Source organism: Aethalodelphis obliquidens, unplaced genomic scaffold (assembly GCF_003676395.1).
Source record: "Aethalodelphis obliquidens isolate GAN/ISIS:26980383/991018 unplaced genomic scaffold, ASM367639v1 scaffold5, whole genome shotgun sequence".
NCBI classification, from domain to species: Eukaryota; Metazoa; Chordata; class Mammalia; order Artiodactyla; family Delphinidae; genus Aethalodelphis; species Aethalodelphis obliquidens.
In genome coordinates, this window is record NW_020837949.1 from 47,270,492 (window position 1) to 47,291,371 (window position 20,880).

The 20,880-nt window shown below is 42.9% G+C and overlaps 1 protein-coding gene across 3 annotated transcripts in view; it reads right to left on the minus strand.

Annotated features, from left to right (window-relative positions):
* Positions 1-20,880, minus strand: part of CREB5 (cAMP responsive element binding protein 5) — a 416,133-nt gene that overhangs the window by 250,770 nt on the left and 144,483 nt on the right. For all 3 annotated transcript variants that reach the window (XM_027102311.1, XM_027102312.1, XM_027102313.1), the window contains exon 5: positions 3,297-3,469. In XM_027102311.1, coding sequence (XP_026958112.1) covers positions 3,297-3,469 — 173 coding nt within the window. The remainder of the gene's footprint in view (positions 1-3,296; positions 3,470-20,880) is intronic.

Genomic DNA, 20,880 nt, shown 5'->3' on the forward strand with positions numbered 1-20,880 from the left:
TGCTTGTTTTCTGTCTCTCCCACAGCCCATGGCTCACTCTTTTTTTTTTTTCACCTGGAAAACTTATCTCCTAAAATGCTACCATCAATCAGCCAAAGACACTCTTTCCGACAGAGCGTCTGCCCGTTTGACTAAGCACAAGTAGTCACTAGTTTGGGGATGCCTCCTACACTCTCTAGCGCTGTGTGATTTTCTAGGCTGCCTAACCACACGAGTGTAATTTGGGATATTTATACTTACCTCCAGTTTCTATTGAGATAAAAGTGCTACTTGGACAGAACTGGGCATCGGCATGGTGTGTGTTGGGGGGGACATGGGATGCACTGAAAGTTGCCCATGTGGTTTGTCTACCTACTTTTATAACCTTATTTCTTCAGATTTTTGCATACACACTCATTTTGTTCTACTTTGGCTCAATGCCTGCTCCAAAAGTACGAAAATCAAATGCGCACACAAGGATGCATAAACTTTGTCCCCCAAATCTTCCCTGAGAACAGGCACTACTCTCATTTCCCCGTCCTTCATGTCAATATCACTCCCAATCCATTCAAACCGCTAAGTTTAAATACAACATGAAGCGGGGTAGTGGCAGAAAGGAGAACAAAAGTGGGATTGGCAACAGAAGCCGAGCACTAGTCGAAGGGAAGAAAAGGGGGGAATAGGAGACAGGCAGCCCCCTCCCTCTCCCGCAAAGTTCTAGTCGTGAACACACCCACTGGCCGCAGCAAAAGAGCCCTGTGCGTGGGCACAGGTGGGTCCCAGCCTCTCTGGCTGGATGCAGCTTAAGTGCTGAGCCTGAATGAAGACTTTCATTGCTGTTTGCTGTTTTTGTTGGCCAGTAGCCATGGCAAACATTTGCAGGTGGCTTGGCCAGATTTTGACACTTAAATATTTGAGGTTGTGATAAAAATCAGAATATTACTACAATATGGTTCTGTGCAGCCTCAGAGAAAAAAAAAGAAAACTATCTGCAATTTCAAATGCTCATTTAAAGACACAGTCTCCAGAGGGAACTCATGTTTTAAAATAAGTACTCATTTCCTCTTTGCTGAGAGAACTAAAAGAGTCAACCATCCCCAAATGTTACCACCTAGAGTTTCATTCTGAATCCACTGGTGAGATGGGTTGGGTTGTTACTTGCTGAGCCCCCATGATCATCCGGGCAAGGTTTTAGATGGGTCACGTGGAGAAAATGGAAATGACAGGAAGTAGGGGTTGGAATCAACATGGTAAGCACAACAGGGAAGGATGTGAAGCAAAGAAACAGCTTCCTTCAAGCTCGGCAACAAGATAGAGTCCTAAAAGTGACCATTATCTCCTAGAACACACCAGGAGAGACACATAACACCCCAGGATTGGGAATAAACGAGAAGACAGAGTGGGTCGGGAGGTCACATGTAACAGAGAAACACCCGCACCTGTCAGGGCAGTGACACAGCCTAGGAATGTCATCCAACTGTACAGCCCTGGGCCAGCTGGGTACATTACTGACAGAGTCAATACCCATCTTAGAATTTAGTGCTAACCCGTAAATGATTGTTTCACAAACACCAGCATTGTACTAACAATGGCCAGATACTAAGGTCCTGCAAGAGGGCAGCCGTGGGGCAGGAAGCAGAACTCCAGGGGAGAAGGAATGCTGTAAAACTGCTAGTAAACTCTAGCACATTTTATGTTTTTCTCCCCTTGAAAGGAAAATAAAATAATTACAATTGGCTTGCCTACCTGTGAATTGTCTGCCCAAAGCCAAGCCCCTGGAGTGAAGGAGTCCCTTGAGATTGAAATGCTGTCTTTAGCGACCCCACCCTCTTAGCGTATTATAGGTTTTTGCTTTAGGTGGTGCAACATTGGCTCCCACAGTCATCTGAGAAGGAAAGAAATCTTTAACAGAGACACTTGCGCATTTAGCATTGGCTTCCTCCAACACGGCCACGCATTCAAATGGCCAGGTTAACTTTCTGTTTCTTGAATGGGAAACCAAAGGTACCCAGGGCAAACTCACAGCATAGTCATCACCCACAACTTCCACTTGTTAAGATTCATCTTCGTACGTCACAACCCATCCTGATGAGTTGAGAAATGTGAGAGACAAGCTACCCTTTCTAGAGCATTCTAAGGAGGGATAAGCCATTGTCCCTAGTGCTCCCTGTTGGTGTGGAATTCTTACAAGCATTTAAAACAAGAAAGGGAAAAGACAGACTGACAAATAGTGGGACAGCTTCTAATATTTTTCTTAAAATCACTGCATCTATTATTCAATGGAATATTCAAACTAATTCTGATGGCGTATACCAAACACAGCAAGCTCCCTTTCCTATTTTAAACAGAGAATTCTGGGAACAGAGAGCAAGCAGTTCTCAGCATCCAGCAACATAAATTTATCATAGCTCTTTGGCTTAAGTTACTACCTTTTCTTTCTAAGATCCCAAGCACTCTTAAATCTTTTATTTCCTTTTCACTTTACTCTTGTGAGGGTGGAAAGAAGAGACACCATCCTCATTCTGGAGAGAAGGAAGCTGGGCTAGAGATCCTGCACTTCTAAGAAGCGCCTGGGTAATACACACGCTGCCGGTCCTCAGACCACACTCTGAGTAACAAGGGCCGAGACCTATCACCTGATACTCAGAAGTGAGCTCTCTTTCCATCCCATAATACACAGTGTCTGGGAGCATTGTACCTATTTTTCTCAATGCCTCAGTGTTGTTCTTTTTTACATAAATGAGAGGGATAGGGCCTGCTTTCTTTGATTTGTCTACTCCAGGAATGAATATGGACCAATGCAGAGAGAGAGGAGAGCTAATGAGAAGGTATTAAAAAGGAAGAGAAGCACAGAAGAAATGATCAGAGGGAAGGAGGACCATGGAAATACACCAAAGACACAGGTGATGGGCTTAGACCTTAGGAATGGAGGGACATACTCTGTTAGGGAGGAGGCTGGGCAGGTGACACTTCCCTCCGCCATCCTCAAGCATTTGTCCTGAGAACCATGCTCTGCTCGCAATATCCATGGGGTTTCCCCATGGTCATCTTGAAGTTCAAGAATCTTGTTTGAAGAAACAATGACACAGAATGACTTGCTTTTCTCCCCAAAGTCAGGGTCAAAGAGCTTCCACCAAACAGAGACTCCCTCTTCCCTTCTCCCATCAAAAACATCACTCTGAGCTCTAGGCAATATCACACCAGCCAGGAAAACCAACTTCTGTCTTATCCAACCTGAGGACTAGAAACTAGGAGAAAGTCTAGAACATTCCCTGAGCTCCAGCCAGGACCCAGAGACAGCGAAGAGGTCTCCTTACCCGATCTGGCGGTTGGTGGAAGGTGCCTGTGTGATGACAGAGCTGGACTGGGGTGACGGCATGGCTTGCTGAATCACAACGCTGGTGTCATGGTTGGGCATCCGGGTGCTGCCAAGCTGGTGAGCTCCAGGCCCCACCATGGCCCCACCAACGGTGTTATGCATCGAGATATTCTGCCCAGAGAAGACAGAAGACAGAGGGAAAAGGGTCAGAAGAGGTGAATGCTTCAGTCTACTCTCAAGCTCTCAAAGGCCAAAATGGGGAATCTGGTCATGTCAACTAAATACAGAGTTATGGCTTCTGGCAAGCCACGGGTCCATTTATCTTTGTTACAACTTACAGCTACGATGAGATGAAAAATAACTATCCACCTTAAGAGGAAAGCACATAAGAAAATACCTGGAAGTTCGCTAATCACCCTGCCGCCATCCCAATGGGAGGTTTACATCAGGGATGTTTAGTGCATATCTGCTCTGACTTGGTGTGATATATATTGCATTTGAAAATGATTTCTGTGGTAAGTGCATAACACTATGATTTAGCAAAGAGTCATTCAGCACCCTGCTTTGAATGACAAGCACACTTGTTATTTTTTCTTTTTCAGTCCTATAAGACTAACCACCTCTTCTTTTTTTCCAGGAAACTACTTTTCCAAATCATAATCTGGGTACTCATGACCCAAGCTCAACAACCTGGGGACTGAGGATGAACGACTGGAAAAGACAACAGGGTGTCTGGGATCCAATGACAGGAGTGAGAGTTACAACTCTGCTGTATTTCCATAAAATCAATCTCTAACAATTTGGTGGAAGAATGGAATACTGACAATGATTTCTCGTCTGTTTACTTGTTCATGGTCTTTTCCTCAAGAATATAGAATGTTTGTGTTCATTATTCTATCCATGGTGCTCAGAGCACAGTAGGCAGTTAGTAAACAAACACTGCATGAAAGTAGTGAAGAAAATAATGACACAACTGAGTCACTTGAGGGACCTAATATCATGTATTTATTTCTGATGACTTGAATGAAGGTTTCTTTGTTTAAAATTCAAAACTAAGGTAAAATATGCATGATAAAGCTGGCTTAAAAGACAGCTCTTCCTAGAAAAGAATGTCAATGGGACAACAAGAGAGGATTCACACTGAGGCGGAAGAGGGCTGATCAACATGGTGGGGCTGAAATGTGAGAAACTCAGAACCTAGAAGAGAAAAAGAAAGTTCAGGGCAAAGCAACATAACTCAGTGGGCCTCTGGAAACAGCCAGGTACAGCCCTTCAGCCTTGAAGGGTAGGGAAATCTGAGAGGTCAGTTGGACAATGGGTTGAGGATGACAGGAAAGAAATGGGAGTGTCACTAGCAATTTACTAGAGGAAAAATATCTATCTGTCTGCGCTTTGGCAAAGAAAAAAAAAAAAAGTTACCCAGCACTACTAATAGTGGTTCTTTGAAGTTCTTCTGGAAAGAACAGGATTTCCTGCACTGTGTGTTAAATGACGGTGATAACATATATGGTATCGGGGGTGCTTGTGTTCATCACACTGCACCTTTCCCAGGTTTCTGATTTCTATACCCTGACCACACAGCTTGTCAGGAGCCCAGATGGCAACTGGGCACCTGGCTTAGACTGTAAGCCGACTGTTGTCTTGAGATCCCAAAGGCATGAACAGGCTTAGACACACACACATGATCCAAAGGCTCCCCTTATATACTGGAAGGTTTTTCTGATGTGGGAAAATATTGTGGTTGCTTAAAGTGAGATGAAAGGAAATGGTGATTTCTATTGGGGTGGCAGCACAGGGATACGCTTGAGTCCTTTTTATAGGATCTAGAGGCGTAGAGAATCAAACTAAAAGTAATAGCGAAAATAAAGATAATCGTTATTTCTTTCGGAAGTGAACCTTCACCAACTTCTTTCTCTAGGTCTTAGTGAGGTTGTGATGAAGTAAACATTGTAAGTATTATTTTTCCAGTGTTTAGATCCTTAAAGATGTTTGAAATTTTTCATCCTTTGTCAATAATACATCTGAGGCACAGAAGGATTTCTGACTCTCTTTTTATTATTCCTGTTGTGCTGTGCTAGTGAACGTTATCAATAGAGCTATACAATTTTTAAAATAATATTCTCTTTAAGTTCACAAACAATAATATAAAATGTCGGAACCCTCTTTTGGCACCTCTTTTCTATCACCCCCACATGTAGTCCCCAAGTACCATAAATTCAATGTAAGCATCCTTCTCTTTCCGTCTCTTTTTCCACCAACTTCCACCCAACCACATCTTCTTTCCTGGATTAAACAAGTGCTCTCCTAACTGGTCCCTGGTCATTCACTTGATTTCCCTTCCTCCTCTTTCCCATAATACAGCCACAGTCACCCTTTCAAAAGGCAAAACTGATCTCATCGCACGCAAATCCAGCTACATGGCCCACCCTCTCCATGCTTCTTAGGTGGCTTCTCATGGTTCAGAAGACCCCGACAGCACTCTCAGTGTGACCTCCAAGGCCTGTATGACACCCTTCCTACCTCCCCTGCTCATCTCATACCACCTTCACTCTGGCTCTCTGCGATTCACTCCACCTGCATGAATTTTCCTGCTCTCATACTGAAGATGCTCCATTTCAGCACAGAGCTGAATATGCTGTTTTCTGCCACCTGTACTCTTCCCCAGACTCCACCTTCAAATCACAAACTAAGCATCATGAGAGAAAGCCTTCCCTGACCTCTCCAATGAAGGGCACCACCTCCCCCTCCTTCATAGCACTTTTCACAAGTTTACAATTGTCTTCGATTATTTGGTCAATATCTGTTTCTCCCTCTAGAATATAAGCACAATGAGAGAAGAGACTAAGTCCAACTTTACTTCCCATTGAGTCTCCGTGGCCCAGATCAGTGCCTGGCACAATAGGCTTGCAGTAAATAGTGAGAGAATGAGTAAATTATAAAATGACATTCCTAGAATATTCAGTATAATGAAATCTTATCTTTTATTACCTGGGCGATTTTTGAGAATGCTAACTCTTTTGTCTATTTATCTTGAAATCTCAAAGCATGATCACAATAAAAGATGTTAAGATATGTTAGATGTTAACATACTTGTTTGATTATGGGGTAGAGACATAGACAGGATCAGAATTAAGAAGAAAGCCACAAACGTGGAACGTAGATTAGAAAGTAAAGCCTTTGAGAAAACATTAAACGAGCCCTTCAAGGAAGATACCAAGAAACGAGCTTCAAGTCTTTAAGCACTTTGGCTCAAATGGTATGTCCATAATCGTTCTTAACCTCCACCATGGAGACCAAGAAAAACTTGTTCAAAAATTTTGAAACCCGGTGCAAAGACACTGGTTTGATTTCTTCAGCATAAAGCACATTAAATGAGAGAAAGAAATAACTCTCCCCTCAAAAAGTTTAAGAATCTTCTCTGAGAACCATTAAAAAGAATCAAAAAAGACTATCTAGGATATACTTCACACCCTCCCCCACCAACATTTTTTTTTTTTTTTTTTTTTTGCGGTACGCGGGCCTCTCACTGTTGTGGCCTCTCCCATTGCGGAGCACAGGCTCCGGATGCGCAGGCTCAGCGGCCATGGCTCACGGGCGCAACCGCTCCGCAGCATGTGGGATCTTCCCGGACCGGGGCACGAACCCATGTCCCCTGCATCGGCAGGCGGACTCTCAACCTCTCCACCACCAGGGAAGCCCCCCACCAACATTTTTAAGAGATCTCTTTGTCTCTGTGATCTCCACCAGAGATGGAAAAAGCTCTTGAAAGTTATATCCTAATATTTCAAAAATCTCCTTTCTCCCCAACGCATGAAATCTGCAAATTCTCCAGCCTCCTTCCCCCAGACCCAGAGAATAATTTCAAAACATTTTGGAAAAATAAACAAATTTAAGCGAGCATTATCATTTCACATTAAGAGAAGTTGTTTTTTTTTTTTTCTTTCAGCATTACATAGTAACTCAAACATGAAATTACTTCTGAGTTCACATTTTCCCAATTATGGGTTCAAAACCTGTCTTCCTTGATAAAAGAATGGTATTTTATCTTTAAATAAATATCCAATTTCAAAAACACAAAGAATGACTATATCTTGCTGAGTCATTTTTGTTAGCATAGGTGAGTAGACTTGGAGCTGGTGACGGCATAGTCACACAGTGCAACAACGTCACCAAACAGCGGTTGGATGTCAATATGCAGGGAAGGATCAGAGGTGTTCCGGGAGGCTCAGCCTTTGGCCTTTTCTTGTTCAACATTTTTATCAACCGCTTGGATGAAGATGTAAAAATCATGCTTGTCAAATCTGTGGTTGACACAATGTTGGGAGACGTCGCTAACATTCTGGATAGTAGAACAAGGTTTTACTTGAGCCAACTGTGTGATCTGGCCTCCAAAAATGCTAACATAAATCTAGGTTGTTGTAGGAGAAGTGCGACGTCCAGATCAAGGGATGTAATTATTCTACTGTCAAGCACATCGGACTGACCGCATTTGGCCACCACAGTTTAAGGGGAACATTGACAAACAGGAGGGAATGAAAGCAACGGAGGCATCCAAAATGCATCACAGGAAGAATGGCAGAAGAATCAGGGAATATTTAGTCTGAAGAAAAGAAGGCTTAGAGGTCATGCTAACTGCCTTCCAAATATTTGCGGGATTAGACATAGTCTATGTCGCTCCAGAGGGCATAATTTCAAAAAATGGGATCATGATGACAAAAGCCAACAATAACTAAAATTTGAGTACCTATTGAAGCAGCTATTATGGTAGACACTTTATAAACTGCACCTCTGATCCTCACACTGACCCTACAAGATAGGCATTGTTATCCTTACATTAGGAGTAAAACTCTACACCATCACTAATACCATTCCATTCCCCTTTGGCCACACTCACTCCTCCTGGACAGAGGCTTTAAAAATAGAAATTCGACCTTTTGTTGGGGTAAATTTACTAATATGTAGGGATAGGCAAAGATAAAACAAGTTGCCTTATAAAGCACTAAGCTTCCTAGCATCAGTAGGGAGCAGTGCCATCTGTTAATGTCACCAAGAGGATTCTTGCATCAGGAGGGAGATGGCACTAGATGACCTCCAAGGTCTCTACTTGCTAAGATTCTCTCATAATACACGGTTCATACTTTGGTTCAAATGCTTCCAAATGATTAGTAACGTGTGATAATGTTGAAAATATACTGGTTTAGGAGTCAGGAGGTCTCTTCTACCTCAGTCTCTCTAACCCTCCTTGCAGCCATGTAACCTGCATAAATCATTCAGTTTCCCTTGGCTTCGCAGCCTCATCACTAGAAGGAGGGGTGAGGACCACATGGTCTCCATGATCTTTTCCAGCTCTGATGCTCCACAAGTCTTTTCTACGTTACATTTTATGAGACACTAAATATCCAAACAGACTCCTTAGACTCTGATTCACGGGCCTACAAACATTGATTTTTCTCCATAACCATAAGCTTTTGCAGAAATAAGCCTTCCAAAAATTACAGTTTTCCACCAGACCCAAGGATCATGATTCAGGAAACAGCTAACAAAAAGTAAAATTTCTCAAACATCAAAGATGATAAGCTCCTCAGACAAACCATCTTCACCTAAATTTTCCCCTCCTTAGTTCAAATTTATCCCCATGTCCTTGGCCTTCTTATTCCCTTCATGCCCTGCAATATACCTCGCTCTCCATTCACTGTTGTTCTGAGACATAAAGGGCGTGAATGGGATGAGAACCAGGGTAATAATGAGTCTTGACTGCATAGTCAGTGAGCTGGAGGTAGAGTGGTAATTGTCCTGCATGCATGGGCTTGGAATACAATATGCAAAAAACAACCTGATGTATATGAATGTACGTCCATGCTCTTACAAACAACTATAATTTTAGGGTGTGGTAATGAAGGATGAAGGGAGGTGGACCACCAGAGAAAGTGAAGGTTGGAGCATAGAGGCAAAATGATGTTGATTCCCATGAAGTACCAAAATGTTATCTTCAAATCTATATTCTTTCCAACTGCCAAGGTGTAGAAACTTTATAAGTTTCTCTATAAAGAGCCAGGGTCATCCCGACATGTGTTTACAAGCTGAGTTGTGCAATCTCAGAATTGTCTGCATCTTAATGATGCCCGGGCAGTTATGAAGACTTTCAGAACTTCCCAGATGTAAATATCGAGGAACTGCATCCAAAAGATGTCTGAGACTTTCACAGAATAACAAAGGTTCTAATCTTCTGGAAGGCACTAGGCTCTCTGGAGGTGTAGGAGGGATTCTAGAGGGTGTTGACTCCTTTCTGGTGCTCTCGGGAGCTGGAACAGTAGGAGTGTTTTGAATCTTACTGAGAGGGTGGGCTGCTCCATGACAGAGGAACCAGTGAGGTATTAGAGGCGGCAAGGCAGGGGGCTGGGGGAGACCAGGGGACACGCAGGCTGCCTCTCTCTCCTTGGCATAGTCACACAGTGCAAGATGGACCACATAAGATAAGACACCATCTCAGGCAACCTCTGCAGGAGAGGAAGGGAGAAGAGAGCACAGGGTACTGTGAAAATGCCAGCGTTGACATGCACTTTTAATTCTGCTTTTTCAGAGTTTGCTACTTATCCCTGGAGAATTCTAAAAGGAACAAAAGTACAGAAGGAAAACATGAGAACTGCAATTGGGCTCAAGTTCACTTCAGCTCTATATCATCTGGGGCATGTTATTTAAGTTCTCTGAGCCATACCTTCCTCATCTTTAAAATGGAGATAATCATCTAATGGGCCGGATTGTAGAGTTTCACGTGAGATAACAAATGTTCCATCATAGTGCCTGACAGCAAATGTGTACTTCTTTCCTTTCAGTAAAGTTTAGAATGGGAAGCTCAGAGAGTAATGGTTCATTCTGGGTGGCTACTCCCTATGACTGATATTAATGGAAATATTATAAATAATGGCTAACACTTACACAGCATGACCATATGTCAGAAAACTCATTTAATCCTTATCATCAGCCTAGGAGTTTGGTATGATTATTATCCCCATTTTACAGATGAGGAAACTGAGGCACAGAGAGGTTAAGTGTCCTCAAAGTCACACAACCAATAAGTGGAGAAGCTCGGAACTAGGCAGTTTGGCTTCAGAATCCAGGCTGTTACCTACTAAGCCACACTGCCTCTATAGTTTCTCTGTAAAAATATTTTCTAGCGGAAAGTGACACGGCAAAAAATGAAGTATATCTGATATCCTTTCTATGGACATTAAAAGAAGTTATTAACTGATGCTGGTATGTGATCCTGAGAACTACAGTCTATCTATCATACCATTAATTTGGATCAATGTCATCACCACTGTCTTCACACCTAGCAAAGCCTGGGAATACACCATTAATTTATTTCAAAGTGACTGACTAGCGACCCTTGTCTCGAGGTCATGTTGGCTGCATAGGCATTTCTAAACTGATTTGCAATGAATAGTGCAGATTAGGATTAGGGAGGGAAGGCTGTAGTTCAAAAAGTGTTGATCAATACTTTTATCAAATTACCAAAACAAACAAGCAACCATCACTAGCTCACTCTTTGATGTTAGTTCACCTTCCTTAAGAGTTCCAAGAGCTCAGGGAAAGCCTGAGAAAGAGACCATTTCTCTGACGTCCGGATCAAGTTCAACTTCTAAGGCAACTTCTCTTGCAATGGGTAGAAAGGCAGCTCGCACACTGACGTAACCCTCAGTGGCCTTGGCCCACTCACACATTTCCAGGAAGCAGGCAGTCCCCCTGACTGGGGCTCTAGACATCAGTCTGCAGGATACAGAACAGCAAGATCCGTCTGACTGGTCCATGCTCTCCTCCAATCCCAGACCTCTGTTATCCTTTCTAATACTGGGTTTGAGGCAGCAGAGCCCTGAAGCATCCCTGTAAGCATTTTATAGCTATTCATTTAGTACTGTAGTAAAATCCTCAAGACGATAAATGTCTTCTCAGGTGCCACCCTTGACTGTGAGAAAGAGTTTTGGGGTGTCTCTCAAAGATCCTGCTCCTTCCTGTTCAGATTCTCAGTGCCTTGGACTGTCCGTGTCTCTGCTCTTATCTCCCATGTTACCGTCTTGGTTGCTTCTGCTAAATATCATCTTATGGGATAGAACAAAGGAAACGGCACTAGGATTTCATTCAGGTTATTAGAATTACAGTGGAGCAAATTTCTGGGGCTGCTGTATATACAGATATCCTGGAAGTTAGAAATTCATTTAACTCCACTGAAAATGACACTGTACATTGTACTGCTAACTGGTAAGGTTCCTCATTTCTCAAGAATCTTCTTCCAGAAAGCTGTGCATTCCTTCACAGCACCAGCCTACTTAAACACTTCTGCTGGACATCCATGACCTCCTATGTGTACCTTCCCATCGACTTCAGCCTTTTACAAACTGGTCACCATCAATCTTTCCCACACCACCTCCTGGCAACCCATCCTCCCCAGCCCCTCCCCTACCACTCACACACACAGACCTCAATGCTTCTTGACTATCCCACACCATTTCATGTCTTTTTTTCACCTTTGCACATGGCACTTCCTCTCTGCAGTCAATTCATTCATCAAATCCAGCTCTGACGCTCCCTCCTCTGTGAAGCCTTCCCCCACTCCTTCTGGCCCCGTTAGTTCCCTGCTCTGCTCTCCCACAGTGCTTTGTCCACAACTCCATTAGAAAGCCTGACTTATTTTCACAAATGCTTCCTCCAGGAAACTTGGAGGAGGGAATAGTCCATGTTCATCTCACAACAGCCAGTGTCATGCACTTCGTAGATGTGCAATAAATTCAATTATTCGGTGAAGAAATGAATGATGTGTGATCTTGGGCAAGTTTATAGCCTCTCTTTATTTTTCTCATTTGTCACATAGGAACAACCCTACCTTGTAAGATTTTTATAAAGATTAATTTAAGTAATGTAAATACAGAGCTGAGTGCAATGTTGGACACATTAAATGTCCAATAATGTCAGTAGCCATTATTATAATTATTATTATCATGATGACTACCAATGCTAACACTACCTCCCTAGCTAGAGATATCCATCCCCCTGTTATCTTCTACCTCAGCACCCCAATCCTTGCCTTTATAGCACATCACAATGTGTAATTGTCATCATTATTTCCACGTCACCATATTATAATTAACCACTCCTCTGTCCTCCATCTTATCCCATACATACTTCTTTCAAAGCTCCTGTAACACACGGGTACATTTACTTATATACTTCAGGTCAGTTTTCCCCTTCTAGCTGTGAACACTTTGGTTACAGGGACAGGGTGTGATTTCGTATCATTGTCCTCAGGGCCTAATACAATGCCTGTCACCTGTCACATAGATGTTTGCTGAGTGAATACATAGTAAATGTAACTAATACTGTGGAAAGACAAAAAAGGAAAAGTGGGCACTCTCTTAGAGGACCTACAGTTTAGAGGGAATATGGAAATCCAGGGAAAGAAGGGGATGAAAAACAAATGAGTCAGAAAAATACCTTCTCACACACACACTAGAAAGAGGGAAAGACGCATCATCTAGAGCTGATTAGACCACAGTCTGGAGGGCAAAGGGCTAGTCAACAGGTCTGGGTTTGCATCTGATCCACCATTAAGCACAAGATCCTTCTTAACTTCTTCAGTCTGTTGATTCCAGCTCCATAACGATTCCCATAGCTGTTTTCTTTGCTTTCCCACAAGTTCCAGAGCTTTATCACCTCTTATCCTGAACACAGAGTAACTTACTATTTCCAGTTCACCATATTATAAATTTCAGGAAGGCAGGGACAGTGCCTGCCTCGTTTTCTCTTCTATCGCTAGTGCCTAAGCTCCATGCCTGGCACAGAACTAGATGACCAATGATTGAATGGATACATGAATTATGATTTCCGAGGTAATGATACGGAAATAAGAGCCATCAGTCTACAATTTCCTCTTGTCTAAGTTGGGCACACGGTCATCTTAAGCCAAAGATATAAAGAGGGAACATTTGTGGGTTTGAGTCCTCATACGTCCTATCAACACACAGAGGCCAGAACACAGCTCAGCAGTCTCCTCAAACCACCAGGTGTCTGGTCAACTCCAGCCCTGGTTGAAGCGAGGCAAAACGGGCCTTCCTTAGCAACTAGAAAACAGACCCAAAAAAGCCAAAGTGAAGTGATTAGAAACAAGCAAAACGTTGGGGTCTTGAGGCAGGTGCAGGAAAGGTAAGGAGATGGCACCAATGGCATTGCCATGCTGGCGCTTCTGTGTGGCATAAGGAAGAAAAGGGGCTTCAATATCATGAAAGCAGCACTGAGCACACAGGGAAATGCTAAGAAGTCACACTGAGCACCTGGTACGGCTGTGCAGCGGGCAAGTGGCCCATTCTAGAATCACTAAACAAATTTCTCTCCCTTCCTTACCAGGAAATGTAAAAGTACTAAAAATAAGAGCGCATGTAAAACTACCACAGGGATGCTGAGGTCTATTTCTTCACCATTTCAAAGAAAATGAAGTACTTGCTTAATGCCCAGAAGTATAAAGGGAGCGCTCTCTTGAAAGCTGCTAATGATACAGCACAGGTCTGAGGAGAGACCCTCCCTTGCCTTTCCCAGGCCCCCATTCCTCAGCTCTTCTCTCCTGGCCAAAAGAGCTGGAAGGTAGGGCTGGCCCACTAAAATGAATTTGCTTCAAAACTCCCCTGCCTGGAGCACTGGTTGGGCATCTGCATTCCTGAATATTTGGCAACATTATGCTCTCTGAACATAAAATAGAAATGTGATCCTCAGTGGGAAGGAAAATGTGCAACAAGACAGACTTCCTCCTCTGAAACAATAGCGAATGAAGAGGCTTGCACTTCATTGTGCTGTTGGTGGAACCCGTCAGGTGGCTCTCCATGAGTGGCCTTGCTTTGTAAATTGTTTAGTACTTCACTAACCTAAGTTCCTATGAGGTTGTTCTAATGATCGATATTAATTAAGCAGCATATTTCTATCCTGGAAACTGGCCGTTGGATAAGCTTTGAACTGCCATTGCTCCCAAGGAAACTGAATCATAGCTACTGCTGTTTAAATCTTAGAGCAAAACCCAAATGCATAATGCAACACAGGTGACTGGTGAGCAATTCAGTCTGTCTGATTCGATGAAATCCTGATATAAAGAGATAACATTTTTCTCTTGACCACAGCGAACCAAACAGCACTTATGTAGCGCAGGGTAACTGGCCACAACTGGAGATGACAATCCCCAAAGAAGCTTCTGGAAATCCTGTCTGAATATTAAGAGCCCATTTTAAAAAATGTTGGAAACCTGGGTTCTCTGGATCCTTAGGTGTCCAGAGAAGTGCAATGGGGGTCAATGAGATGGTTTCCATGTTTACAGTGCCTGCAAGGTACATCCCCCAACCTACGAGATATCACCCATCACTGTGACCTCATTTCCTACCACCCTCTCATCTTATTCACTCTGCTCCAGACTCGCACTGACCTCCCTGAGGTTCCGCTAACACGTGGGAGCTTTGGTGCCACTGCTCCCACAGGCTGGAAGGCTTCCTCGCATTCTCCTCATGGCTACCTCCCTCACTTTTTCCAAAAGTTTGCTCAAACATTACCTCCCAGTGAGGCCTATGTCTGAGGCCTGGCCACTCTGTTTGCCATCACAACTCTGCCTCCGTGAGTCCACATTTCCCTACTTCATCCATCTGTTCCCATTCATAACATCCATCCCTCCCTCACTCATTTCACTGCAAAAGCACCAGACCACTTCTGATCCTTACTCTTAAAACAAGAATTCAAGAAAAGAAAAATACACAAAAAATCGAATGGCTGGAGGCGCTTCACGATGGCGGAAGAGTAAGACGCGGAGATCACCTTCCTCCCCACAAATACATCAGAAATACATCTACATGTGGAACAGCTGCGACAGAACACCTACTGAACGCTGGCAGAAGACCTCAGACCTCCCAAAAGGCAAGAAACTCCTCACGTACCTGGGTAGGGCAAAAGAAAAAAAGGAAAAACAGAGACAAAAGGATAGAGACGGGACCTGCACCAGTGGGAGGGAGCTGTGAAGGAAGAAAGGTTCCCACACACTAGGATGCCCCTTCGCGGGCGGAGACGGCGGGTGGCGGAGGGGAAAGCTTCGGAGCCACGGAGGAGAGCACAGCAACAGGGGTGCGGAGGTCAAAGCAGAGAGATTCCCGCACAGAGGATCAGGGCCGACCAGCACTCACCAGTCCGAGAGGCTTGTCTGCTCACCCGCCGGGGCGGGCGGGGCTGGGAGCTGAGGCTCGGGCTTCGGAGGTCGGATCCCAGGGAGAGGACTGGGGTTGGCGGCGTGAACACACCCTGCAGGGGGTTAGTGCGCCACGGCTAGCCGGGAGGGAGTCCGGGAAAAAGTCCGGAGCTGCCAAAGAGGCAAGAGGCTTTTTCTTGCCTCTTTGTTTCCTGGTGCGCGAGGAGAGGGGATTGAGAGCGCTGCTTAAAGGAGCTCCAGAGGCGGGTGCGAGCCGCGGCTATCAGCGCGCGCTGCTTAAAGGAGCTCCAGAGGCGGGCGTGAGCCGCGGCTATCAGCGCGCGCTGCTTAAAGGAGCTCCAGAGACGGGTGCGAGCCGCGGCTATCAGCGCGGACCCCACAGACGGGCATGAGACGCTAAGGCTGCTGCCGCCGCCACCAAGAAGCCTGTGTGCAAGGACAGGACATTCTCCACACTTCCCCTCCCGGCAGCCTGTGCAGCCCACCACTGCCAGGGTCCTGTGATCTAGGGACAACTTCCCCGGGAGAACGCACGGTGCGCCTCAGGCTGGTGCAACGTCATGCCGGCCTCTGCCGCGCAGGCTCGCCCCGCACTCCGTGCCCCTCTCTCCCCCCACGGCCTGAGTGAGCCAGAGACCCCAAATCAGCGGCTCCTTTAACCCCGTTCTGTCTGAGCAAGGAACAGACACCCTCAGGCGACCTAGACACAGAGGTGGAGCCAAATCCAAAGCTGAACCTCAGGAGCTGTGCGAACAAAGAAGAGAAAGGGAAATCTCTCCCAGCAGCCTCAGGTGCAGCAGATTAAATCTCCACAATCAACTTGATATACCCTGCATCTGTGGAATACCTGAATAGACAACTAATCATCCCAAATTGAGGTGGTAGACTTTGGGAGCAACGATATTTTTTTTTTCCCTTTTTCTCTTTTTGTCAGTGTGTATGTGCATGCTTCTGTGTGTGATTTTGTCTGTATAACTTTGCTTTTACCATTTGTCCTAGGGTTCTGTCTGCCCACTTGTTTTGGGGTTTTTTCTTTTTAGTATAGTTTTTAGCGCTTGTTATCATTGGTGGATTTGTTTTTTGGTTTGGTTGCTCTCTTCTTTCTTTCTTTTTAAATTATTTTTTTTAATAATTATTTTTTTATTTTAATTATTTTATTTTTCCTTCTTTCTTTCTTTCTTTCTTTTTTTCTCCCTTTTATTCTGAGCCATGTGGATGACAGGGTCTTGGTGCTCCGGCCGGGCATCAGGCCTGTGCCTCTGAGGTGGGAGAGCCGAGTTCAAGACATTGCTCCACCAGACACCTTCCAGCTCCACGTAATATCAAACAGCAAAAATCTCCCAGAGATCTCCATCTCAACGCCAAGACCCAGCTCCACTCAATGACGAGAAAGCTACAGTGCTGGAAACCCTATGCCAAACAACTAGCAAGACAGGAACACAACCCCACGCATTAGAAGAGAGGCTGCCTAAAATCATAATAAGTTCACAGACACCCCAAATCACACCACCAGATGAGGACCTGCCCACCAGAAAGACAAGATCCAGCCTCATCCACCAGAACACAGGCACTAGTCCCCTCTACCAGGAAGCCTACACAACCCACTGAACCAACCTTAGCCACTGGGGGCAGACAGCAAATCCAACGGGAACTACGAACCTGCAGCCTGTGAAAAGAGACCTCAAACTCAGTAAGTTAAGCAAAATGAGAAGACAGAGAAACACATAGCAGATGAAGGAGCAAGGTAAAAACCCACCAGACCAAACAAATGAAAAGGAAATAAGCAGTCTACCTGAAAAAGAATTCAGAGTAATGATACTAAAGATGATCCAAAATCTTGGAAATAGAATGGAGAAAATACAAGAAAAATTTAACAGAGACCTAGAAGAACTAAAAAGCAAACAAACAATGATGAACAACACAATAAGTAAAAATTCTCTAGAAGGAATCAATAGCAGAATAACTGAGGCAGAAGAACGGATAAGTGACCTGGAAGATAAAATAGTGGAAATAACTACTGCAGAGAAGAATACAGAAAAAAGAATGAAAAGAATTGAGGACCGTCTCAGAGACCTCTGGGAAACATTAAATGCACCAACATTCGAATAATAGGGGTCCCAGAAGAAGAAGAGAAAAAGAAAGGGACTGAGAAAATATTTGAAGAGATTATAGTTGAAAACTTCCCTAATGTGGGAAAGGAAAAATTAATCAAGTCCAGGAAGCACAGAGAGTCCCATACAGGATAAGTCCAAGGAGAAACACGCCAAGACACATATTAATCAAACTATCAAAAATTAAATACAAAGAAAAAATATTAAAAGCAGAAAGGGAAAAACAACAAATAACATACAAGGGAACCCCCATAAGGTTAACAGCTGATCTTTCAGCAGAAACTCTGCAATCCAGAAGGGAGTGGCAGGACATATTTAAAGTGATGAAAGGGAAAAACCTATAACCAAGATTACTCTACCCAGCAAGAATCTCATTCAGATTCGACAGAGAAATTAAAACCTTTACAGATAAGCAAAAGCTGAGAGAGTTCGGCACCACCAAACCAGCTTTACAACAAATGCTAAAGGAACTTCTCTAGGCAGGAAACACAAGAGAAGGAAAAGACCTACAATAATAAACCCCCCAAAATTAAGAAAATGGTAATAGGAGCATACATATCGATAATTACCTTAAATGTAAATGGATTAAATGCTCCAACAAAAAGACAAAGACTGGCTGAATGGATACAAAAACAAGACTGTATATATGCTGTCCACAAGAGACCCACTTCAGACATAGGGACACACACAGACTGAAAGTGATGGGATGGAAAAAGATATTCCATGCAAATGGAAATCAAAAGAAAGCTGGAGTAGCAATTCTCATATCAGACAAACTAGACTTTAAAACAAAGACTATTACAAGAGACAAAGAAGGACACTACATAATGATCAAGGGATCAATCCAAGAAGAAGATATAACAATGGTAAATATTTATTCACCCAACAAGGGGCACCTCAATACAGAAGGCAGATGCTAACAGCCATAAAACGGGAAATCAATGGTAACACAATCATAGTAGGGGACTGTAACACCCCACTTTCACCAATGGACAGATCATCCAAAATGAAAATAAATAAGGAAACACAAGTTTTAAATAACTGAGCATTAAACAAGATGGACTTAATTGATATTTATAGAACATTCCATCCAAAAACAACAGAATACACTTTCTTCTCAAGTGCTCATGGAACATTCTCCAGGATAGATCATATCTTGGGTCACAAATCAAGCCTTGGTAAATTTAAGAAAATTGAAATAGTATCAAGTATCTTTTCTGACCACAGTGCTAGAAGACTAGATATCAATTACAGGAAAACTCTGTAAAAAATACAAACACATGGAGGCTAAACAATACACTACTTAATAACAAAGAGATCACTGAAGAAATCAAAAAGGAAATCAAAAAATACTTAGAAACAAATGACAATGAAAACACGACGACCCAAATCTATCAGATGCAGCAAAAACAGTTCTAAGAGGGAAGTTTATAGCAATACAATCCTACCTTAAGAAACAAGAAACATCTCAAATAAACAACCTAACCTTACACCTAAAGTAATTAGAGAAAGAAGAACAAAAAAGACCCCAAAGTTAGCAGAAGGAAAGAAATCATAAAGATCAGATCAGAAATAAATGAAAAAGGAAGGAAACAATAGCGAAGATCAATAAAACTAAAACCTGGTTCTTTGAGAAGATAAAAGAAAATGATAAACCATTAGCCAGACTCATCAAGAAAAAAAGGGAGAAGACTCAAATCAACAGAATTAGAAATGAAAAAGGAGAAGTAACAACTGACACTGCTGAAATACAAAGGATCATGAGAGATTACTGCAAGCAACTATATGCCAATAAAATGGACAACCTGGAAGAAATGGACCAATTCGTAGAAGAGCACAACCTTCTGAGACTGAACCGGGAAGAAATAGAAAATATAAACAGACCAATCACAATCTCTGAAATTGAAACTGTGATTAAATATCTTCCAACAAACAAAAGGCCAGGACCAGATGGCTTCACAGGCAAATTCTATCAAACATTTAGAGAAGAGCTAACACCTATCCTTCTCAAACCCTTCCAAAACAGGGCAGAAGGAAGAACACTCCCAAACTCATTCTATGAGGCCACCATCACCCTGATGCCAAAACTAGACAAAGATGTCACAAAGAAAGAAAACTACAGGCCAATATCACTGATGAACATAGATGCAAAAATCCTCAACAAAATACTAACAAACAGCACGTTAAAAGGATCATACACCATGATCAAGTGGGGTTTATCCCAGGAATGCAAGGATTCTTCAATATATGCAAATCAATCAATGTGATACACCATATTAACAAATTGAAGAATAAAAACCATATGATCATCTCAATAGATGCAGAGAAAGCTTTTGACAAAATTCAACACCCATTTATGATAAAAACCCTCCAGTAAGTAGGCATAGAGGGAACTTACCTCAACATAATAAAGGCCATATATGACAAACCCACAGCCAACATCATCCTCAATGGTGAAAAACTGAAACCATTTCCACTAAGATCAGGAACAAGGCAAGGTTGCCCACTCTCACCATTATTATTCAACATCGTTTTGGAAGTTTTAGCCACAGCAATCAGAGAAGAAAAAGAAATAAAAGTAATCCAAATCAGAAAAGAAGAAGTAAAGCTGTCACTGTTTGCAGATGACATGATACTATACATAGAGAATCCTAAAGATGCTACCAGAAAACTAGTAGAGCTAATCAATGAATTGGTAAAGTAGCAGGATACAAAATTAATGCACAGAATCTCTTGCATTCCTATACACTAACGATGAAAAATCTGAATGTGAAATTAAGGAAACACTCCCATTTACCATTGCAACAAAAAGAATAAAATACCTAGGAATAAACCTACCTAAGGCGACAAAAGACTTGTATGCAGAAAACTATAAGACACTGATGAAAGAAATTAAAGATGATACAAATAGATGGAGAGATGTACCATGTTCTTGGATTGGAAGAATCAACATTGTGAAAATGACTATACTACCCAAAGCAATCTACAGATTCAATGCAATCCCTATCAAACTACCAATGGCATTTTTCACAGAACTAGAACAAAAATTTCACAATTTGTATGGAAGCACAAAAGACCCCGAATAGCCAAAGCAATCATGAGAAAGAAAAACGGAGTTGGAGGAATCAGGCTCCCGGACTTCAGACTATACTACAAAGCTACGGTAATCAAGACAGCATGGTACTGGCACACAAACAGAAATATAGATCAATGGAACAGGTTAGAAAGCCCAGAGATAAACCCACGCA